The sequence below is a fragment of the Melospiza georgiana genome, chromosome 16, assembly GCF_028018845.1.
Source record: "Melospiza georgiana isolate bMelGeo1 chromosome 16, bMelGeo1.pri, whole genome shotgun sequence".
Taxonomy (NCBI): domain Eukaryota; kingdom Metazoa; phylum Chordata; class Aves; order Passeriformes; family Passerellidae; genus Melospiza; species Melospiza georgiana.
The window spans coordinates 13,791,596-13,804,988 of NC_080445.1; the positions used below are offsets into that span (position 1 = coordinate 13,791,596).

The 13,393-nt window shown below is 61.0% G+C and overlaps 3 protein-coding genes across 3 annotated transcripts; 1 reads left to right on the forward strand and 2 right to left on the reverse strand.

Annotated features, from left to right (window-relative positions):
• Positions 1-513: 513 nt before the first annotated feature.
• On the reverse strand, positions 514-2,012 carry PTX4 (pentraxin 4). Its single transcript, XM_058035920.1, has 2 exons — positions 1,884-2,012; positions 514-1,761 (listed from the first exon to the last, which is right to left on the reverse strand). Exons 1-2 carry the CDS (start codon positions 2,010-2,012, stop codon positions 514-516), a joined length of 1,377 nt encoding a protein of 458 aa, XP_057891903.1.
• Positions 2,013-3,296: 1,284 nt separating this feature from the next.
• ECI1 (enoyl-CoA delta isomerase 1) lies at positions 3,297-9,554 on the forward strand. Its single transcript, XM_058035580.1, has 7 exons — positions 3,297-3,337; positions 3,580-3,726; positions 4,829-4,956; positions 5,513-5,659; positions 6,509-6,630; positions 7,557-7,735; positions 9,058-9,554. Exons 1-7 carry the CDS (start codon positions 3,298-3,300, stop codon positions 9,222-9,224), a joined length of 930 nt encoding a protein of 309 aa, XP_057891563.1. The 5' UTR covers position 3,297; the 3' UTR covers positions 9,225-9,554.
• Positions 9,555-9,764: 210 nt separating this feature from the next.
• LOC131090287 (deoxyribonuclease-1-like 2) lies at positions 9,765-13,268 on the reverse strand. Its single transcript, XM_058035568.1, has 8 exons — positions 13,119-13,268; positions 12,751-12,839; positions 11,677-11,760; positions 11,463-11,563; positions 11,276-11,388; positions 10,491-10,645; positions 10,282-10,378; positions 9,765-9,815 (listed from the first exon to the last, which is right to left on the reverse strand). Exons 1-8 carry the CDS (start codon positions 13,266-13,268, stop codon positions 9,765-9,767), a joined length of 840 nt encoding a protein of 279 aa, XP_057891551.1.
• Between the last annotated feature and the right edge of the window lie 125 nt (positions 13,269-13,393).

Sequence of the window (13,393 nt, forward strand, 5' to 3'; positions counted from 1 at the left end):
GTCTCCAGGCACAGAATTCCCCAGAGTGTGCTTGGCCTTATGGAGCATCCCAGCTCGGCCCAAAGCCCTGCCCCGTCAGGAGCCCCGCGGGCACGGGCAGCCCACGGCACCGGCGGCGGCGCAGGCTCACCCGGTCACGGCTGTCCCTGCTCCGCTTCCCCTGCTCCGATCAGCGGCACGGAACGAGCAGCGCCCCCCGCTCGGGCTGCCCGTGCCGAGCAGCTCCTGCCCGGCTGTGAGCGGCACCGAGCGCGGCGGTGAATGAGCAGCACAGCAATAAATTGGGTTTCTCTAACTTTAGGAGCGTTTTAATAGGAACCATGAGCTGTACATCCTCTGGGAGCAGGCGAGCTCTGCCTTCGGTCCCATCTCTGGCTGCCGAGACCCCTTTCTCCTCGGTGGTGGCGGTTCTGATACGCGCTCCCTGCCGGGTGTCCCATCGCCCCGGGAGGGTTCAGCTGTGTCGGGAGCGGCACCGTGACCCCGCCGTGACCGTTCCCGCTGCCAGCCTCGTCAGAGGCACGGACACGCCACCCTCCGCACCCCGCCCCGCAAGGAGGCGTCGGCCAGCGTGAGCAGGGGCCCGCGGGGCAGCCCCCGGCCTGTCGCCATCCTGGCCACCTCCCCGGGCAGGAGAGCCCTTCTCCAGAGAGCGAACCCAGCCAGGTGACCCACAAAAGCTTCTGCAGTGCCCAGGTCCGTACTGGGGCCGTGCTGCCCCCAGCCCAGCGCCACCGAGCCGCCAGCGGCAATTCCGTAGCCCTGCTGGAAGCCGGAGCCGGCAGCCAGCAACCTCCTGTCCACGTAGAATCGGTACCGGCCCTGGCCCGAGGACCAGGTGAGGCACAGGTGGTGCCATTTGCCATCCAGGAGCGGCGCCACCGGCAGCTCCCGGAACCGCCCGTGCCCCAGGATGAACCGTGCGGAGCCGGGGCGATCCGTACCGCGGCCGAGCACGGCCAGCTCGCTGCGCCCGTCCCCGGTGCCGTACGAGAGGAGAGCCCCGAGGCGAGGGGCTGCCGTGGCCAGCCAGGCACAGAGCGACACCGCCCTGAGCCCCCGGTGCGGGCCCAGCGCCAGGACGGCCCCGTGCCCAGCGGAGGGCTCGGGGAAGAGCAGGACGGCCCCGGTGCGACAGGCGGGGGAGGCGGGCACCGGGGCGGGGGGGCCGTGCCTGCCCTGTCCCGGCTGCCGGGGGACTGGGGGCTGCTCCTGGGGAGCCGTGCTGACCGTGGGGAGCATCGCTGCCACGGCCGGGGGTGCTGCTGCTGCATCCTCAGGGCTCTCCTCATCCTCCCCGGGCGCTGCCCCAGGCCCGGCATCAGCGGGCAGCCGGTGCCCTTCGTCCTGCCGGTGCTGCTGCCCCCGCCGTGTCTTCGGGGGGCGAGGGCTGGGGGTGCTGCGGGCAGGCTGTCCCGGGGGCTGCTGCTGCTCCGGCTGCCTGTCCCGGCTCCGGGCGGTGCCTGGCACACCGGGCGGGTCGGTGCCAGCCTCCACCAGCGCGGCCGGGGGGTGGGTGAGCAGGGGCTGCGGGGGGCTCAGGGCACCCACTGTCCCCTCCAGCCTCCTCAGCCTGCGCCGTAGCCGCCGGCCAGCAGCGGCCAGGCGGGCCAGCTCCGCACCCAGGGCGGCCCGGGCAGCGTCGGCCGCCTCCGCCTGCTCGGCCAGTGCCTGGAAGCGTCCATCGATGTTGTAGGAGATGTTGTAGTTGCTGGCGATGCTCTGGAGATGGTTCAGGGTCACCTCCTGGAGCCGGAGAAACTGCAAGGGAGTGGGATGATGTGGGGCGAACCCACGGCCCCATGCCGGTCCCTGCCCAACCCGAAATGCTGGGTGCCCCCTGGCACAGGCTGGCAGCGCCCCGTCCCCGCCCGGGCACCCACCTGCTCCTCCAGGCGCCGCAGCCGCAGGAGCAGGGGGCCGGGCCGGGCCAGGGGCGCCGGGGCGCGGGTCAGGCCGCCCTGCAGGGCAGCAGCGAGGACCAGGCACAGGGGCAGTGCCATCCCCGCCATCCCGCCGCCGGACGCGTTCTGCCTGCACGGCAAGGCCGGCCCCGGCCCCCGCGGTGTCCCCCCGGGCAGCCTCCGCCGCTGATGAGATCCGCAGGCACCGCTGGCACGGCCCCGCACCGGGGCTCCCGGCTCCGCGGGGGCGGCTGGGCCCGGCCCTGAGCTCCCGGGGCTCCGCGGCTGGGGCCGGGCCGGGGGGCTCGGCTGTGAGTGGGGAAAGGTGTGGGGGATACTGGGCACGGGGCTGGATGTGGGACAGGGGGGACAGACTGGTCAGTGCCAGCAAGGCAAGGCAGGTGGGACAGAGTGGTCAGTGCTGGCAGGACAGAACAGGGCAGGGCAGGGGGGATGGAGTGGTCGGGGCCAGCAGGACTGGACTGGACAAGGCAGGACAGGTCGGACATAGCGGTCAGTGCTGGCAGGACGCGGCAGGACAGGACAGAACTGGATAGGACAGGGCAGGGAAGTCGGAGCGGTCAGTGCCAGCAGGACAGGACTGGGCAGGACAGGACAGGACAGGACAGGACAGGTCAGACGGAGCGGTCAGTGGTGACAGGACAGGACAGGACCGGGCAGGACAGGGAAGCTCAGGACCGGTCGGACGGATTGGTCAGTGCTGACAGGACAGGGCAGGTCGGACGGAGCGGTCAGTGGTGACAGGGCAGGACAGGACCGGGCAGGACAGGGCAGGACCGGTAGCACGGAGCGGTCAGTGGTGACAGGACAGGACAGGACCGGGCAGGACAGGACAGGACAGCACAGGTCAGACGGAGCGGTCAGTGGTGACAGGACAGGACAGGACCGGGCAGGACAGGGAAGCTCAGGACCGGTCGGACGGATTGGTCAGTGCTGACAGGACAGGGCAGGTCGGACGGAGCGGTCAGTGGTGACAGGGCAGGACAGGACCGGGCAGGACAGGGCAGGACCGGTAGCACGGAGCGGTCAGTGGTGACAGGACAGGACAGGACCGGGCAGGACAGGACAGGACAGCACAGGTCAGACGGAGCGGTCAGTGCTGACAGGACAGGACAGGACAGCACAGGTCAGACGGAGCAGTCAGTGCTGACAGGACCAGGCAGGACCCGCAGCGCGGAGCGGTCCGTGCCCTCAGGAGCGGTCAGTGCCCTCAGGACGCTGCGCTGCCGCAGGGCCACCACGAGAGGGCAGCACGAGCGCGCAGCGGCGCACCAGGTGGGCGGGGCTTTAGAGCAAGGGGCGTGGCTTCAATACTCTGCCGGCGCCCCCGCCCTCTCCTTGGCCCCGCCCCGTACCCTTGAGCCCGCGCAAGATGGCGGCTGCGGCCCTCGCCCGCCGGATCGGCCGCTCAGGTGCGCCCGGACCCTGCCCCGACCGCTCCCTGCAGCGAGCTCGGCTGTCCCCGAGCCCCTGCTCCTCTCTGTGCCCCTCCCTTACCGTCAGGGTGTTCCGCTTGTCCCCCTGCCCTGTATCCTCCCTGAGCGGGTCGGGGTGTCCCCGTGTCCCGCCGTGTCCCCGCAGAGCGGTTTTGGGGAGCGCCCCTCACGCCTGTGAGGGCTGTGCCCTTCCCGTCCTTACCTGTCTGTGTCCCCAGGTGTGCTGCCCCTGTGCTGCCGCCCCCCAGCGTGGGACAGGGCCCCCCGGCCGCCCCCCAGCCCCCCGCAGCCCCCGGGCCTCCCGCTCGCCCCGTGCCGCTCCTTCAGCAACAACAAGATCCAGGTGGAGCTGGACGAGAGCTCAGGTACGGCGGGGTCACCCTTGTTATGTTTGCTTAATTATCTTATCATAAAAAGGCTAAACAATATTAAAAGTAGTAACAATTTTAATGAAATAGTTTAGAAAATATATAAACAAGGGATAATTTGGTTCAAATAATAGCGTATAAGCAAAAACAACCGCGGGGTACGGAGGGCAGGGTTCAATGACTCTTGCCACCCTCAACCCACGGGCGTGTGGGGACATCCCTTCCACCCCTGTCCCGTGGCATGTGTGGCTCTGGGCATGGAAAGTCACCAAAGTCCCCCAGGTGTTGCTGCTGCAGCTGCTTTGGGGGCGCAGGGAGAAGCGTTTGGGGTTGGGAGTCTCACCAGTTGTGGGCACTTCAGGTGGTACAAACAAATCCTGACTGGCATCGTTCCCTGCCTGTGCATTGTCCCCTCTCTGGGGTCCCTGTTTTGGGCACCTGCAGTGCTCCGTCAGGGAAGAGCTGTGGGCAATTCCTGTGACCTGGCTGCCAGGAATAGCTGTCACGTTCCCATGTCCCTGCTCTGTACAAAGGTGCCCAGGCCTCTTCCTGTGGCTTCCCAGCTCCTGCTTTCAGGTGTCTGGCTGTGTCCTTGTGCTGTTCCCAGCTGGACATGGCTGCAGCACTCAGGTAGGGTAGTGCAGTGTGGGCAAAGACAAGGGCTCAGAGCCCTTCCCTGGTGCTGACAGGCTCACAGCAGGTGTGTGACCCCTGGACACACAAATGGCTGCTTGCTGTGACAGAAGCTGCAGGTTTGACCTTCCCCGCTGAGCCCAGAGAGAAGGGAACTGCTGGGCACTGTGACCTGGAAGGTGGCTGGACTTTGGGACACGTGGGGTGCCACCACGCATGGCCTGCTCTGTGCTCCTGTGCACCACCCCCTGAGTGACCCTGGCTTGTGGTGGATCTGGGCAAAGACAGGACCTTGCCCTTGGCTCTGCTGCTCTGGAAACTTCTAAACAGCCAGGAATGTTGTTGAGTGGGAGTGGGAAGCCACAGTTTGGTGAGGGAAACAGGGAGGTGGGTGAAGCTCCCCTGGGCAGGGCAGTGTGGGCTGCTGTGGGGAGGAGTCTGATGTCCCTGTGCTTGCCCTGCACAGGTGTTGCCATGATGAAGTTCAAGAGTCCCCCAGTGAACAGCCTCAGCCTGGAGTTCCTCACAGAGTTTTCCATAAGCCTGGAGAAGCTGGAGAACAACCGGGCCTGCCGGGGTGTGATCATCACCTCTGTAAGGGCTTGCTCCTGTTGGGGTCACTGCTCACTGGCAAGGGAGGGCCCCCAGGCGCCTTGGAATGGCTCAGGGAGGAGGGCAGGGGGCTCTTGGAAGGACCATGTTCTTCCTTCTGCGCCCTTCCCTAGCAGAGGAATGACAACCAAGTGTTGTGCTTTGTTATGAAAATCAAATCTGCTCATCTACCAACCTGACACATCCTGTGACATCTCCTGAGCTGCTGGGAGATGCCAGTGCTTATTTTCAGATGTGGTGTGGGGACAAGGTGGTGCCTGGCAGTGGGACAGGACAGGTTTTGTGCTGTGTGGGTGATGTACTCACACAGGCACCCTGACAATGAGAAATTGTGTTGCAAGCAGAGGCCAGCACTGCATGCCATGGTAATGGGATAATCCAGGCAGTGGGAGCACTGGGGAGGTATTTCAGAACCCCAAAAGACCCTGATTTATAGCCCATATTCATCACTTTCCCTTCCTCCATCTGCCAGGCTGAGAGCTAAAGGGTCCCTCCTTCCCTGTGACTCTGAGTGACCTCTGTCTTTTCCCAATTCCAGACTCTTCCCAAAATATTCTCCTCTGGCCTGGACATCACTGAGATGTGTGGGAAGAGCGTGGAGCACTACACTGAGTTCTGGAGAGCAGTGCAGGAGATGTGGCTGCGGCTCTACGGCTCCAACATGGTCACAGTGGCTGCAGTCAACGTAGGTCCCTTGGGCCCACCTTCCTCAGGGTGCCATTGTCACCTGCTGCAGCTGCTCTGGGCTGTGTGGGCAGGGAGAGCTGAAAAACCAGGCTGGAATTCATCCAGGGATGTGTCTGTTGGGGTGTTGTGGCAAAACTCGTGTCTGTCAGTTCTGTGGGGTGTGGGAAGGTATGGCAGCGTGGGATGTGCAGGCTCTGTCTGAGCTGCAGGACTGCTGGGTTACATTTCAGCACTTCCAGCAGGTTTTGCTCCTCCAGCTGGGGTTCTTGGCCAGCAGGGAAGTGCTGCTGGAGTCTCCATGGATGGGTCATTACATTTTTGTTTTCATTTTCCAGGGCGGTGCTGCCCTGGCAGCTCACGGTGGTGTCTGTCCACAGCCCTCCCCTGAAGGCACTTGGGTTTTCTCTCAGGCATCCTGTGCAGGGCTGAGCAGCACTGAGCCGTGGAAAAGATGGTCACAAATGGAAGGGAAATCTTTCCCTGTGAGGGGGGTGAGGCCCTAGAACATGTTGCCCAGAGAAGCTGTGGCTGCTCCGTCCCTGGAAGTGTCCAAGGCCAGGCTGGATGGAGTTCTGTGCAACCTGATCTAGTGGAAGGTGGCCTGCCTGTAGCAGGGGCTGGGAATGACATGGGCTTTGAGGTGCCTCCTAACCCAAACCCTCCTGTGGCTCTATGAAACCCTGATAAACATCAGAAATCTTCTTTAGGACTGCTTTGAATCAGGTGATCAGAAATTTGGGGGACATCTGCTCTGTCTTCCTGGTGTCTTCTGTGCTCTGGAGTGATCAGCAGGGCTGGGGGTGTTTGTAGCCATGTCCTGGTCTCACTGTGTCCTTCTCTCTGCCAGGGCTCCAGCCCAGCTGGGGGCTGCCTTGTTGCCTTGTCGTGTGACTACAGGATCATGGCAGAGAACCCCAAGTTCAGCATCGGCCTGAACGAGGCCCAGCTGGGCATTGTGGCTCCCTTCTGGTAGGACACTGCCTCCCACTTGTAATATCATGTGCAGATCTCTAGAAAATTCATCTTCAAGGAGTTAATTAGTCAGTCCAGTTGGTCATGGTGGTGTGGTTTGTGTGTCAGGGGTCAGGTATTTGCAGCTGCAGGAGATGACACCTCATTTCTGTCCTGTCCTGCAGGTATCTGAAAAGATTTCAGGCTGCAGAGTGTCCTCACATCCTGCACCAAGCACCTCAGTTGTGCCCTTGCAATTAACTCTAGAACTTGTGCTGGGAGATCTCATGGGTCAGGCTCATCTGGGAATGGGCTTTTCTCTGGGTACACACTGTTCCTGCAAAATCCCGTGGTGTGGAGATCTCTGAAAGCACAGGGGCACTAAGACACTGACACCCAGGCCCTTGTTTGCCCTAGGAATGTGTAAATGTACTCTTGGGAAGGAGCTTTCAGTCAGAGTAAAAAGGGCAGCTTTCTTACAGAGGAGAGGGAGCTCTCTTGGGGTACCCCCAAAAATGGCTCTTCTCACACCATTTTCACTTTGTGACTGAGCCCACAGCTGCTCTTCAGAGCCCTGAGCCTGGGGAGTGGGACCAGGATGCTCTCAGAGCCTGAGGAGGGGGGCCAGGATGCTCTCAGAGCCTGAGGGGTGGGACCAGGATGCTCTCAGAGCCTGGGGAGTGGGACCAGGGTGCTCTCAGAGCCTGAGGAGTGGGACCAGGATGCTCTCAGAGCCTGGGGGGTGGGACCAGGATGCTCTCAGAGCCTGGGGAGTGGGACCAGGGTGCTCTCAGAGCCCAGGGAGTGGGACCAGGGTGTTCTCAGAGCCCTGAGGAGTGGGACTAGGGTGCACTCAGAGCCTGGGGAGTGGGGCCAGGTGCTGTCAGCTCTTGGTGTGTGGGTGAGCTGCCCCTGATTGTGGCTTTCCCTCCCATCTCTTGCAGGTTTAAGGACACGTTTGTGAATGTTGTGGGACACCGAATTGCTGAGCGCTCCCTCCAGCTGGGCTCCCTCCACCCTGCACCTGAGGCCCACAAGCTGGGCCTCGTGGATGAGCTGGTGCCAGAGGAGAAGCTCATGGAGAAGGCTGCAGCTGTCATGGCACAGTGGCTGGCCCTTCCTGGTAAAGCTCTGCCAGAACAGGAGGGGACCTGGTCTGAGTGGGAAGTGCTGGTGCCTGGGAGCTAACAGTGTAACAGTTTCCATTGCAAGGGGAGGTTTGGATGGCTGGCAGGTAGGAAAGCTCAGCCCAGCAGTGCCAGCAGCCTTGGGCTAAAGGAGAGGGACACTGTGCTAATGTTTGGGGCACGTGGCTCCAGCTCAGCTCATCCTGCCAGCCCTGCTGAGTCAGTCTGGAGGTGTCTGAGCTCCACAGACAAACCAAATCTCTGTCTGTCAGTGGAGGTGTTAGCCCAGGAAAGCTGCCATGGAGCTGAGTGAACAGGCTGGGTGAGAGCTCCTGGGTGGCTGCCAGGCTGCTTTCATGGTCTGAATCAACTCTTGGCACTCTGGATGGCACTGATGGGGCTGTGCATGAGGACAGGCAGACAGCACAGGCATAGTGTGTTTGGGCTGCTCTGTGACTGCAGCACAAGGCTCCTGGCCTGGGAGAGGGCTCTCCACACATCTGCCCATGTCACCTTTCCTCCCTGCTGTCCTGATGTTAGAGTGACACCTCACCCCCCAGAGCAAATCTCAGCTATGCCCTCTCCTGACTTCCAGGAGGTCCTGTGAGATCCTTCCCCTAAATCAGAACTGTGTCTGGGTGGAGGTGGCTTCAGCACCCAGGTGCTGGAGCCATTCAGGGTTCCCAGTGTGTGGCTGGAGGGGGTCAGTCTTCATTTCATTGTCACAAAGTGCATGAATAAAACATCTGTGCAGCAGATGTGCTGCACATCACTGCACCTGGCTCTGTGAGGGTGTGTGCTCAAGGCCTCAGTCAGCTCCATCAGCTCCTGCTGCTCCAGCAGCATCCACATGTCCATGTGGAGTGGCACAGGCCCAGGAATGAGCTCGAGGGAGGTGTTGCTGGCTTCTGTACAGCAGGGCTGGCAGGAGCAGACTGTCCTGCAGGGATTGAAGGGGGCGGTTCAGGGGAGCTTGGAGCCACAGCAGTTTCAAATAAGGAATGTTGTTTGATTGCTAGTATGTATTGAAGGTGGATATTGGGTTCTGGAGGGCACGGAGAGAAGGAGGTACACAACTTTTTGTCATCTTTGTCAGTAGATCAGTCATTACTCCACTGAGCAGTACAACCATAATTTATTGTATGAGAGTTTAACCAGTTCAGCTCCCAGCTGATGGGTTTTTCTTTCCCCTTTCCCTGCTGCTTTCAAGAGCACTTTGCTGTGTGAACTGTCCCATTAGAGCTGCATTTGGTGGCATTGAGAGCTGGTCAGGGGTGAGACCAGGATGTGTTGCTCATCCTTGCTGTCCTCTCTGCAGACCATGCCCGCCAGCTCACCAAGACCATGATGAGGAAGGCGGTGTTGGACCGGCTGGTAGCTCACCGGGAGGAAGACATCAAAAACTTCGTCACCTTCGTCTCAAAAGAGTCCATCCAGAAGTCCCTCCGCATGTACATGGAGATGCTGAAGAAGAGGAAGAGCTGAGGCTCCAGCTGGTCCCTGGGAGGTTGAGTCACCCTCTGAAACGCTGCAGTAGCTGTTGGTCTCACAGTGAAGCCACCCGCAGTGCCAGCAGTCGGTGACGTGCCACCTGTCCCACAGCCACCCAGCTGCCCCTTCCCTTTGTGCCTGTAGAGTGCCTGACACCACTGCTGCCTTCCCCAAGGGCAGGGAGAGCCCACCCAGCCCCCAAGGAATGGACTGGGACAGGGTCTCAACACGCCACGGCCCGAGCCTGATGGTCCTTGGATGTCCTCCCTCCTGTCCAACAGTTAATCGTGAAATGAGGTTTGTCAATAAATCTTCAGTGAGGTAGGAGATGGATGCTTTGTTCCATGGCTTGTCTGTGGTCACAGTGTGCTGGCTGCTGGCCTGTCCCAGGCTCTGGTTCATGGCAGTCTTCTCCAGACTGGGATCTGGGGCAGCCCATGCACAGGACTTGTGGATGGGGCTGAGTGGAACACCTTCATGGGGATTGCTGGTGGGAGCTGGAGCTGGATCCTGGTCTGTGGCTGCAGGAGGAGCTCAGGCTGCCAGCTTCACCTCGACTGGGTAGTGGTCACTGACTGCCAGGGCCTGGGGGAGAGCAAAAGGTGGGAGATGTTCAGTGAGCCACTCACCCCTCACTCTGCTGCTGGGGCTCGCTGGGCAGTCAGTTGCCCTGCCAGAACCTTCTGCCTCCTGGAGGGGGCACACTGTCCCCAGCCCCCAGAGACTCAACACACAAGGCTCTCTGGAGAGGTGGCCAGGTGTGGCTTGGGGTGGGCACTGGCAGGGTGTCCCTGCACTCCAAGCTCCCATGTCTCATCTGGGGGCTCTGTGCCAGCAATGGGTTGTTGAAGGTTGGCTTGAGCTTGAGTCCTGCTCATGGAAGACAATAAAAAGCCCTGTGCCTTTCTTCCCAATGGGGACAGGCAGTGACCCCAAATCCCTTGTCCTGTTTCTACCTTTGGGTCCTTTGTCACCTTGAGCCCCTGAGCTGAGCCTGGGCCAGCTCAGCTTTGGTGCCTGCCAGAGCCCCAGATGTGTGATCCTGGCTCACCTGCTCCTGGTCCAGCTGGAAAGCACGCTGGAAGTTGTAGATACCAGCTGAGTTGGACAGGACGCTTCTCTTCAGCTTGCTGCCACACACCACGATCCTGCAGGGGAGATGGGGGTGGATGGTGGGTGCCACTGCTGCCCCTGCTGGCAGTGCTGGGGGTGCTGGGGTGCCAGGGAAGGGGACAGTGGTGCTGTGGTGGCAGCACTGACCTGTCATAGGCACAGTCTGACTTGCCCACGGTGGTGTCGGCGCTGTCGGGGATCAGCCATTTGAAGATGTCGCTGGTGCGCAGGCGGATGGACGGCCAGTCACCGGGCTGCACGTAGGAGCAGTCGGCATTGAAGTCCCCCAGGAACATCATGTTCTGCAGGGGACATGGGAGATTGAGTGGTGGGCTGTTCCTGCCACCAGCCCTCCCCTGGGGGTGGCTGGGACCACCCTGTCACAGGGCAGGAACAGAGTTCTGACCCCACCACTCCTGCACCGGCTGCGCTCGCCTCAAATCAGGGTCCCAGTGTGGGTCAGACAGTCCCTGGGGCTCAGTGCCCAACCTCTGTGTCCCCTCCCAGTACTGGTGACACATCATTCCCCCAACCTCTGTGTGCCCCCAGTGCTGGTGACACTCACATCAGTCCCCCAACCTCTGTGTGCCCTCCCAGTACTGGTGACACTCACATCAGTCCCCCAACCTCTGTGTGCCCCCAGTGCTGGTGACACTCACATCATTCCCCTAACCTCTGTGTGCCCCCAGTGCTGGTAACACATCAGTCCCCCAACCTCTGTGTGCCCCCCCAGTGCTGGTGACACTCACATCAGTCCCCCAACCTCTGTGTGCCCCCCCAGTGCTGGTGACACTCACATCAGTCCCCCAACCTCTGTGTGCCCCCCAGTGCTGGTGACACATCATTCCCCTAACCTCTGTGTCCCCCCAGTGCTGGTGACACTCACATCAGTCCCCCAACCTCTGTGTGCCCCCAGTGCTGGTGACACTCACATCAGTCCCCCACTTGTTGATGATGGCCAGGTAGACGTCGTAGAGCGCATCAATCTCAGCGACAGCATCGTGTGGGGCCGAGTGCAGGGGCACCAGCACAAACTCCTTCACCTCTGCCAAGGGAGAGGGATGTCAGCCCCGTGGCCACCCCATGCCACAACCCATGGCCATTTGTTCCCCCACTTACTGGTACTGGGTGCTGACACCCTCAGGATGAATGGCTCCCTGCTGAAGACATCCTGGGGGTCCTCATATTGGTAGGTGTCCACCACAGACACAACATCTGTCCTGTGGCAACAAAAGGATGGTGACTCTGTGACTTGGCACAGCCCCTGTGTCCCCTCTGTGGTACTGGTGGCCCTGCAGTGCCATGTCACTGCCAGCACTTCCAGCCCCGTTACCTGTAGATAAACAGGTACATCTCCTTGTAGTTCTCCCGTCCCAGGGGGCCACTGATCTCGTAGTCATACTGGGATGTGGATGCACTGCAGAGACACAAAGGGAGGACAGTGACATGGCTGGGACCATCCTGGATTGGCTTTGTTATGTCCAGGAGCTGGGTGGCCTGAGGGATTGCACCAGCTGGTCCTGCTCTAGAGTGCCCATGGTTCACAGTGCCCTGGTTGTGGGGTGACATGAGATACAGCAGCTCTGAAGCCCCCAAAGCCTCTTCCCCAGGTGGCTCTGTGGGCACAGCATGACGTGGGGCGGCTCCTGTCACCCTTTCTCTGCAGGGACATTCCTCCCCTTCATTTGCAGCAGAGCTAAATTAGGTCAATGAGCAGCCTGGGGCTCTGCAGCACCCAGCGTCACCCTCCCTGCCCTGGCTGCTTTGTGACCACGCTGGAGGGGACACGGAAGGGGTGAGGACATGGGCTGGGCACACCTGCTCAGGAGCATCAGCTGCCTTTCGACACGGCAGCAGCAGCTTCCGCATGGTCCCGAGCTGTGCCCTCTCCAAAACTGGGTCAGCACCCAGCTGGTGGAGGGGCTGCCACCCTGCTGTGGCCAGTTTTAGCCCACCACAGCAGCCCCTTTTCTTCCTAGGATGCCAGAACCACCCCCTCAAAGCACCATCCACTGCTGGGCCCATCCTGGGGTCCCCCTGCCACTCACAGGGTCTTGGCGTGCAATGCCTGCCTGTCCCTTCCTCCCTCTCTTCCTTCTGCCCTGTCCTGTTGGATTTTGGAGACAGAGCTTGCCAGAGCTGTAGTTCCTTTTCCTCCTGCATGCTCTGGTGAGCTTACAGCTTTCAGAAGGGATTTGTATCACTTGCATCCCCATTCCCTTCACTGGGTTATTCTCAGCGCTGTTTTCAGTGCCTCCTCCTTGCCCTGGCACATTTCTCCTAATGCCCTATTCTTTTTTCCCCCAAAAATAAACTCTCTGTTGATGGATAACTTTTTTCCTCTTAGTGCTCAGGCAGCCTGGCTTTCCCTGCTGGTGCTGCTGTGCCAGTCCCAGCCCTGCTGTACCTGTTGAGCTGCTCCATGAGCTGGGTGACGGCGCTGAGGTCGGAGTCGCGCACCTCCTGCACCAGCACCACGTCGTAGCGGCGCAGCACCTGCGGGCCGAGGGGGACAGCTCAGGGCCACCCTCCCAGCCAGGAGCTCCAGCTTCAGCACCATGGGGACTTGCATGTCCCTTGGGGTAGGGCAGGTGTCCCCAGGGAGGGCTCAGAGGGACTGTAGGTTGTGCCTGACACCCCAGCAAGCCTCCATCCACCCAGGCCATCCCCAGCACTGCGATGCCATCCCATGCTCAGCCACATTCCCATGTCTCAGGAGCCCTGTTGGGGTCTGTGCCAGCACACAGCCCACCCCCATGCACTGGCTGCACTCACATTGATGATGATCTCTGCCACTTCCTTGTTGGACATCTTGGTGTCACCGAAGGATTGGATGTTGAAGGCACCGATACGCAGCATGGCAGTGGCTGGGCACAGGAGGAGAGCCACAGTCAGCAGGGACAATTCCAGTGTCACAGTCCCCATTCTTGCAGGATTGATGCTGGGTCACAGGGGTGCAGGGATGGAAGATGAACTCGGAACACTATTTTGAGTTTGGGGTAGAGGAAAAAAACAAAGTCCTTCCAAAGTCCTGGTGTGTGACAGTGTGT

Excerpts from the sequence above, each read along its gene's own strand:
- PTX4 (XM_058035920.1), bottom strand. The coding sequence starts at position 2,012 with ATGGCGGGGATGGCACTGCCCCTGTGCCTGGTCCTCGCTGCTGCCCTG. Across the intron at positions 1,762-1,883 it reads TGCGGCGCCTGGAGGAGCAG|TTTCTCCGGCTCCAGGAGGT; the intron begins GTGGGTGCCCGG and ends ACTCCCTTGCAG.
- ECI1 (XM_058035580.1), top strand. The coding sequence starts at position 3,298 with ATGGCGGCTGCGGCCCTCGCCCGCCGGATCGGCCGCTCAG. Across the intron at positions 5,660-6,508 it reads TCACAGTGGCTGCAGTCAAC|GGCTCCAGCCCAGCTGGGGG; the intron begins GTAGGTCCCTTG and ends TCTCTCTGCCAG. Across the intron at positions 6,631-7,556 it reads GGCATTGTGGCTCCCTTCTG|GTTTAAGGACACGTTTGTGA; the intron begins GTAGGACACTGC and ends CATCTCTTGCAG.
- LOC131090287 (XM_058035568.1), bottom strand. The coding sequence starts at position 13,268 with ATGGGGACTGTGACACTGGAATTGTCCCTGCTGACTGTGGCTCTCCTC. Across the intron at positions 11,564-11,676 it reads ATGTACCTGTTTATCTACAG|GACAGATGTTGTGTCTGTGG; the intron begins GTAACGGGGCTG and ends TTGTTGCCACAG. Across the intron at positions 10,379-10,490 it reads TCAGACTGTGCCTATGACAG|GATCGTGGTGTGTGGCAGCA; the intron begins GTCAGTGCTGCC and ends TCTCCCCTGCAG.